Source organism: Papaver somniferum, chromosome 4 (assembly GCF_003573695.1).
Source record: "Papaver somniferum cultivar HN1 chromosome 4, ASM357369v1, whole genome shotgun sequence".
NCBI lineage: Eukaryota > Viridiplantae > Streptophyta > Magnoliopsida > Ranunculales > Papaveraceae > Papaver > Papaver somniferum.
Window position 1 is genome coordinate 151,118,879 of NC_039361.1, and position 8,476 is coordinate 151,127,354.

General features: G+C 36.3%; 1 protein-coding gene across 3 annotated transcripts; it reads left to right on the forward strand.

The window, feature by feature from the left end:
• The first annotated feature begins 1,263 nt into the window (after window positions 1-1,263).
• On the forward strand, window positions 1,264-7,367 carry LOC113271574 (coiled-coil domain-containing protein SCD2-like). Of its 3 annotated transcripts, none has more exons than XM_026521470.1 (18): window positions 1,264-1,728; window positions 3,158-3,330; window positions 3,525-3,603; window positions 3,756-3,797; window positions 3,882-3,944; window positions 4,087-4,136; window positions 4,215-4,242; window positions 4,404-4,478; window positions 4,566-4,676; window positions 4,764-4,824; window positions 5,022-5,138; window positions 5,281-5,402; window positions 5,657-5,726; window positions 5,903-5,944; window positions 6,428-6,468; window positions 6,570-6,708; window positions 6,846-7,006; window positions 7,083-7,367. In XM_026521470.1, exons 1-17 carry the CDS (start codon window positions 1,381-1,383, stop codon window positions 6,983-6,985), a joined length of 1,701 nt encoding a protein of 566 aa, XP_026377255.1. In that variant the 5' UTR covers window positions 1,264-1,380; the 3' UTR covers window positions 6,986-7,006; window positions 7,083-7,367. The 3 variants fall into 3 exon arrangements, with proteins under 3 accessions (XP_026377255.1, XP_026377257.1, XP_026377256.1); XM_026521472.1 differs by having other exon boundaries at window positions 1,593-1,728; window positions 3,162-3,330; XM_026521471.1 differs by lacking the exon at window positions 1,264-1,728 and adding an exon at window positions 2,959-3,037 and having other exon boundaries at window positions 3,162-3,330.
• Window positions 7,368-8,476: the final 1,109 nt, after the last annotated feature.

Consider the following 8,476-nt stretch of genomic DNA (forward strand, 5'->3'; position numbering starts at 1 on the left):
GCGGTTTCCTCGTTAACAAAACTTCTGGTGTCTATGTTATTTCTTTTCCGCATATATTTTGTTATATAATTGGAATATCACAGGCTGTGCATTGAATCGATCAATTGGGAAATCCAACCTTTGGTTGTTGATCAAAATTGATTGATCCTTGAACATTGGTCTTTGGTACCGTTCAAGTGATTTCTCTTGTATTCACTTAGACTCGCAGATTTCTATTTGCTTGAGTAAGTATTGAATCGAGAAAGTGAGATATAACTCTTTGATATACTTTTATTAAGATTGAGTCTGACTGTCTAGTTGATTCTCTTAAAAGTATATTGGAGTTAGTCCATACATATTGCTAATCGAAATATTGGGTGTAGTTGTTAGACCCCCGCTTTTTCACTTATTTTCTAGACGTTGTCTTACTTCAATCATGCTATTCCATATCGAAGAATTTTTGTTACTTGCTTCAACAGTCCAATAAGAATTATCCCTTAAATACTTTGCATCGAGAAGTTGAACCCACATTGCATCTTCATCTTCAAGGAAGCGCCAGACTAGTCCACAAATTAAAGCAATATTCATCATCTCAGCACTGTGAATCCCTAATCCACCAGAATCTTTTTGTAAACCCATTTTCTGCCAGTTAATGAAATGTAATTTTCTTTCCTCTGGCGAGTGACCCCACCAGAAACATCTACTTATCTTATCAATTTCATTTGTGACTCCCTTGGGCAATAAACAGATTCCCATTGCATAAATAGGAATACCAGAAAGAGTAGTTTTACTAGAACATTTCTGCCTGCCAAATTGACAAAATGTTGTCTCCATCAAGATTGTTTGCTAGCAAACATTTTAGTCAAAAAATTGTAGCTAACAATCCTGTAATCCAACTTCAATGGGTAAATATCCAGATATTTGTCATCCACTGACATTTCCCTAACACCCAAATCTTGAATTGTGGATTGTTTCCTAATATCAGAGACACCTTTACTAAAGTGAATAGCCGATTTAGAATAGTTAATAGATTGACCTGATAAGTTTGCATATTCCTCCAATATTTTATTCAAATTAAGGATATTTATCCTGCAATGATCTCAAAAAAATAAATAAATAAATAAATAAATCATCTGCAAACATTAGATGACTAATAGTTGTGGAAAGTTCCACATTGTATTTAGTTCGAGTCAAAAAGTCTTCCATGGGTAAACCCTGTAAATAAAGGTCAAAATGAGACCGAAATACTAATTTCTCAACTTTACTCAACTAACATATTTCTTTTCTTTTTCTTTCTCTTTCCAGGGAGAAGAACGAACGAGAGAATCTAGGTCTCTCTCCTTCAGAATTTCTAGGTTTTTTTTTTCTCTCTCTATAATCTCGAATTTTGAAAATAGATTCATGGATCGAATAAGAACACAGAGTCCAGGAGGTTATAGTAGACAGCGGAGTGGATCGAGTACAGGATCATCATCACCATCATCAATAATGTCACCAGCACATCCTCATTCACATCATGCAAGATCATCATCAACTGTTACTGGTATGTCAAATATTAAAAGAACTCAAAATGTTGCTGCTAAAGCTGCTGCTCAGAGATTAGCTCAGGTTATGGCTTCACAGACTGCTGATAATGATGATGATGATGACGACGATGACGATGATTTGGATTTTCGTTATCCACAGTCTAATAATACTAGTATCAGTGGTTTCGCTTCTACTAGACCTACTAGATCTCCTTCGCCTGCGGTAATTTGATATTTATTTTGGTTTATTTTATTTTTGTGAATTTTAGTGAAGAATTTTGTTATTATTGATTTGGAATTGAATTGTTGGTTGACACTGTGAATTGAGTTTGTTGTGTTTAACTTATGGTTGTTTTCGAGTTCTAGTGTAGAAATGAAGTTCAGTTTGTAGAGATTAGTTGGTGATAAATTGTGTGTGTTTTATTGGGGAAGTTAGGAGATCAAAGGTAGAAATGATGCAAATGGATTTCAAGGGTAGAAATGAAGTTCAATATGTAGGGATTAGTTGGTGATAAATTGTATGTTTTATTTGGGGAAATTAGGGAGATTAAAGGTTGAAATGATGCAAATGGAATTTACTGAAGAGATAATTTGGTGTTGAACTGGGGAGTTTAGGGAGATTAGGGTAGACATGATGCGAATGAAGTTCACGGTAGAGATAATTTGGTGTTAAATTGTGTGTTTATTGGGCAAATTAGGGTAGAAATGAAATTCAATATAGTGGTAATTTAGGTGTTGTGATGTTACTATTGACCTTTGGTTGAACTGAATTTAGGGCTTTCGAGTGAATTAGAAATTCTTATAGTCTGAATGCTATTTTGTACCCCATTCACACAGCATTTGGATGGGCTTACATTCCGCTCAGGGCAATCAGTATGCTACACTAGTTACGTATTCCGGATCCCATTTCTTTGTTTACTTGGTTGGAGTTTCAAATGTAGTAGATAAGCAAGTAAGTCAGGACCCTGGTGTTTTTGACGATGTAGAAATGATTCAAATAAAGCTCACTGTAGGGATAATTTGGTGTTTTTGTGTGGGGAATTTAGGAAAATTATTGATGTATTTAGTGTAGAAATAGAATTTGATATAGAGTTATTTCGGATGTTACGATGCTTCTTCTTGTTCTTAGTTTAACTGATTCTGTATGGATTTGTCTAAAGCTTTTGAGTGAACAAAGTGGAACTAGTTTAAATTTTGATAGTGTGTAATGAAAAGACTATTCATATTCCTTTTGCGACAGTATCTGGGAAAACAAGGACCTAGGATTCGCACGTGGGGCACAGTTACCACAGTATGTAGGTGTTATGGATCTCATCACGTTGTTTGCCTGGTCGAAGTTTCAAATATAGTAGACATGAGGAGAGTTATTATGTTAAAACATGTCCCTGGTGTTTTTGCTGGAATGAAGTTCAAGTTCATATCAGAGGTTTAACCACCGTCGTCAATTAATTTTTGTTGTTTCGTGTATATGTTCAAATGGATATTCGTTGAAACCCAAGTGTCATTGGTGAATTTACTCAAAGTTGGACAATGTAAGAGAATACTCAATGTTGATGTTTAAATGTGCCACAATTAGTTGCAAACAGGCGTGTTCTGTTTGTTACAGCTTACAAGTCAGAAAAGCTAATTGGGGTGTTTCATGTTAAAATTAGTTAGGTCGGAACTTTATGGAGCATACACCATCAGTTCGTTCCACATCAGCTGGAAGGCCATCAGTAGCTACTGTTCGTACAACAGCAATGGTGCCACCAAGTAAACCGTCAATAAGGACACCAATTCCTATACCACCATTGGACCCTCCTACAAATAGGAGTAGAGATAAAAGGTAACTAAGTTCTTATGCTCTTTCTTTGTTTGTCTGTTGATATACTATGATTTTGAAACTCAAAAGTTAACAGGATGCATCACTCACACTAATTATTCGGATATAAAATACCATCAAAATCATTATAGGGAACATTGACTGCTTAAATAAATAACATTTATTTGAAAGTTTGAATCAACTAGCTTAAAGTACAGGTTCACGTCAGACATGGGGAATCTGAGCTCAAAAGATTCTTCAGGAAATCAGCGCGAGGCGTCTGCACTTAGAGATGAGGTGTGTTTTCTTGTATGATTGAACCTTGCAAATATATTGAGTGAAGCAATTACAGAATGAAGTCATAAAATTAGAAATCAATACTTTGTCAATGAGTTTTGATACTTCCCTCAACAAGTCAGTTATTAATTTAACAACCTCATGAATTGCAGCTTGATATGCTACAGGAAGAGAACGAGAATATTCTTGACAAGGTATGTTTCTTTCCTTTCCAGCAATAACAAGTTTAGCAGACCAGTTTATTTTTGTGATGACATTCAGTTGAAATCTTATTTTAGCTACGAATTGCGGAAGAGAGATGTGATGAAGCAGAAGCCAGGGCCAGAGAGCTTGAGAAACAGGTTATTTATTTGTCTCAAATAGCATTTGCACCTTTTTCTGTTTGTATGGCTAACCATAAAATATCGCTTTGTTAAACTCCTATTATCTTGTCCAGAATTCTTAGGTTATTATTGTTAATGTATTAATTCTGATATTCCACAGGTTGCTTCTCTCGGAGAAGGTGTATCTTTGGAAGCCAAATTGTTGAGCAGGTACTTTGACTTCGACTTAGAATTGTGTCTCACAAACTATAGTTTCCGATATTGACATGTTATACCATTTATCTGCAGAAAGGAAGCAGCATTGCGGCAAAGAGAGGTTAGTAAGGGGCGGGAATTATGGCCTATTTTTGATATTTAATATTCGAGATAAGTGTAATGTGGCTATCTGGGGCTTATCAGGAAACCTCTGCTACATGTTATTACTTTGTTTTCTTTTTATTGTGTGAACATGTGAACGTAATTAAATTTTCAATCTAGGCTGCTCTCAAAGCTGCAAAACAGTCCAAGGATGTGAGGGCAGAGGAAATTGGATCACTTAAGTCCGAAATTGAGGTGAAATACCATGAATTTGTTCTTTACTATCAACATTCCAAGTACCTCCTATTGCGATTAGTGCTTCAATTTTTTTTCTTGTTTCAGAATGCAAAACAAGCGGCTGCAGCCGCTTTGGAACAGCTTCAGGAAGCAGAATCTGAAGCCAAATCTCTCCGCTCAATGACGCAGAGAATGATCTTGAATCAAGAAGAGATGGTTTGTAGATTTTACTTCCGCCGAGTCGTTATTCTTAGTATAATTTTCTATTTGAGATTAATTCTTAATTTATATGTGTTTCTGCAGGAGGAAGTTGTTCTCAAGAGGTGTTGGCTTGCTCGCTATTGGGGTTTAGCTGTACAGCATGGTAAGCTTCTGGTTAGAATTTTGTTTGTTCAATATGGATGTAAAACTTTGTAACTTTCAATAGAAGTTCAGACCATGATTGAGGCACGTGATATGTAACATCAGTTGGTTCTGTTTCTGATTATTGATTTGCGTACCTTGTATATTTGTTTGCTACTTTCTTTTGTTTTTGATCCCGTTCGACTTGCCTTTTTGCAGGCATCTGCCCAGATATTTCAGGGTCAAAACATGAGCACTGGTCATCCTTAGCTCCTCTTCCTTACGAAGTTGTTATTTCTGCTGGGCAGAAGGCGAAGGAGGAATCCAAGAATCAAGGTTAGTTGGAAGAAATCTACTTCTGTGCACCATTTCTGGTCTTCTGCTTCGGAAGTAAATTTGAAAACTCTTAAGAGTTTGATTTGCATTTCAATGGTATGGCTTTTCATTGTTATGCTTATCGAAATGAAAATTTAAGCAGGCAAGGCAGATCAAGATAACAAGAACAAGCTTACAAGGGATTTGAACGATCTAACTGGAGAAGGGAACATTGAGAGTATGCTTTCAGTTGAGATGGGCTTAAGGGAACTTGCTTCTCTGAAGGTAGTGGTTTATATTGAACCTTCGTGTTCCTCTTTTACTTCTCTATTTGTCAATATACTTAAAACTACTTTTATAAAAGACACATGTCAACATCTGATTTGTCCCCCATGCCCCCATCAGAAAACGCTCCCATAAAAAATTTATCCCTTTTATTGGGAGGTTTCTCTCGTAGTGGCTTATATACATACTAGCTCCTATGATATCTCATACTGTCTGCACCTTTTGCTTGTGGTTTACCACTTAATGTGTTCAAGGTTGAAGATGCTGTTGTATTGGAATTGTCTCAGCACCGACGCTCAAATTTAGTTCGCCAATTCAGCTCTGGTTTGTCTTCTTATCTTATCCTATGAAATGCTAGCTTTTGCCTGTTGATGCTTTTCATTTTTCATTATATAGTCACATGTTGAATTTCATTATACCTTGTTGGCCTCGCAAGTCGCAACCTTGCAGAAGGTCATGAACTAAGCATTCTTGATTCTAGTTATTGTTTTTCTTTTCAGATGTCAAGTCTCCTGGTGATCCGAAGTATATGGAGGCATTTGGTACGCACTTATGATTTATGTTTTGCTTATTATACTATGGGACATGCAGTTACATTATGATTAGGATTAAGGAAACTTGAACAATCATCAGTTAGAAATTCTGAGTCCAGGATTGTCGCACTACGGGTGGTCGATTAGCTTCCAGCCCTGTCCGTCAAAACAAAATTGCACAGACCTCATCGCTATCATGCACACTCAAATTCTCATAACACATAACTAATATATCTGCATAAGGTTCCTGACGTGCATTCTCTGGTAGTGATAATACATCATCAGCATATCATGCCAGTGGGTATGCAAATGTTGACCATTTAGCTTATAGTTGCCAGTATTCAATCCCTTATGTGCAAAAAATAGTAGCAACGACTAAGAATATTGTGGTCTGTCTTCTTTTGAATTTGAAAGGTGTTTATTTTTATGTATGCAAACAATAATGCAAGGAAATTGGGAATGTATTTAATGCGCATTTTACTTCTTATGTAGAGTTGAGTCCAGCAGAGTGTGAAGACGTTCTTTTTAAGCAGGTCTGGCTATAACTTTCTTATAGTCTCCTCTGTGTTTATTTTATGTGGCATAGTGGTAGATCTTTTTTGAAAATCTCATGATTTAGAACTTCCTGATGCAGGCATGGCTTACATATATCTGGAGGAGAGCAAAAGCACATGGTGTAGAAGAAGATATTGCAGAAGAAAGACTTCAATTTTGGATCGATTGTATTATTAAACCTATTGATCAAAAACCAACATCCCATGATGCTGTTGATGGTAATTCCTACCCACCTATTCTTGATTTTTGCATAGATATTATGACATGCCTTAGTTTTCATATGCTGTCGTAATGGAGGGGGAAAGTTTGTGACTAGATTCTCCCTTTTAATTGGCGTTTATGTTTTGTTATCCAGTGGAAAGAGGTCTTCTGGAACTGAGAAAGCTAGGAATTGAGCAGCAATTGTGGGAAGTATCACGCAACGAAATTGATGTAGGGACCTTTTCTTCAACTACCAATCGCAAACCTGCTGTAGATACTGATGTCTCCCCTTAATCACGATAAGCCCTTCCCAAGGTACTTTTTCTGCTTAGCCTCTTCTTCAGTGTTCTTTTTCTAATTTATTTTTCTTATAATGCGTCTTCATTTTCAGGCTGCAAAATTATCATATCCACCTCAAAACCACTTCCCGACTTGTCTGCATAGTTCTTAGGGTCTCTTTAGAGGGTGTCTGTACAATAGGTTAGTGTCCCTAAAAGAAACAAGTAAAAAAGTACAGGGGAAAATAGGAACAAGGTGATATCAATTTGAGAGATTGTTTTTTTGTTTGTTTGTAACTAATGGTTTGTTATTTAATTATTTCTTTCGACTGTGTGCTCTTTGCTGCATTTTAATATTTGCTTTGTAAAATCTTCAGATCCTTTCTCTCGTATTCCATTTACCATTTGTATGTGTGGCAAATTAATCTTAGCCCAAGCATCAGAGCCGTCGTATGGACTAGGCCAGCTATGCTGTTGCCTAGAGCCTCAAATTGTTATGGCGCGGTAGATAGAAAATAAGAAAACTAGGGTTGATTCTCAATTAACGTAGATAATAGGAGTTCTTAGCAGAAACTCAACTGAAATAAATTCAATATGTTATAAAATAGAGGAGAGAAAGAGACACAAAGTAGAGGGAAAGAACAGAGAGATTTTATATTAATGTGTGTAGAATACAATGTTTAAACCCTCTATTTATATTGATAGAAGACTTGGTGCCCAAGATATGTAAACCCTAAACTTAGACACGAAGGACATCTTAGTAACTAAATATGGTTTATAACACCCTCTGATGACCACTGTGGCTAAGTCATTACAAACATACCAGGAAAACTCAAAAGAGAACAACCTGAAATTGTATAAGCATGTAAAGACTCGGACATTGTGGACATGCATATGTTGCTTCGTTAAAATCTTGACAAGGAAAAACCCAGTGGGACAAAACCTTGACGAGGGAAAAAGAGTACAACGCGATAAGTCCAGTAAATACACCTTTGATGATGGCGCTCCCCCTGATTAGTACTTCAGTTAAATCTTGGCTTGCAAATCTTGAGTCATGACTTCCCAATTTCGATAAACGAATTTCTTGAATGCTGGAGATAACAATGCTTTCATGAGAAATATGCTAGTTGATGAAGTCTTCTTTTCTTTAGTCTTATAATATTAGTTTTCTCGAGTCTTCATGTTTCTTTGAATACACTGAAAACTTGATTTTTGGATTGCTCGCTTCCCGAAGACGATTTGCAGAAGTAGTTGACGTAGTCTCTTCAACAAAAGACCAAGATGTAGATACAGTACCAGAAGTGAATAAAATTGTATTTGTGGTCATGCCTTATCTGGATCAGAATGACATCCAAAAGTGGAATCTATAATATTCTGGCACAACACAAAAGTGTTATGTCTCATTCTATTTATACAGAACACATATATAGGTAAACAGGTAAACCCTACAGGGTTTCCTTATATGACAGACGTACTACACAAGCTATACATAAACTTCGTATACAAG

What these genes read in the sequence shown, in the direction of transcription:
- LOC113271574 (XM_026521470.1), top strand. Translation starts at nt 1,381, where the DNA reads ATGGATCGAATAAGAACACAGAGTCCAGGAGGTTATAGTAGACAGCGG. An exon ending in CGTCTGCACTTAGAGATGAG is followed by an intron (nt 3,604 to 3,755) that starts GTGTGTTTTCTT and finishes CATGAATTGCAG; the next exon opens with CTTGATATGCTACAGGAAGA. An exon ending in AAGACGTTCTTTTTAAGCAG is followed by an intron (nt 6,469 to 6,569) that starts GTCTGGCTATAA and finishes TTCCTGATGCAG; the next exon opens with GCATGGCTTACATATATCTG.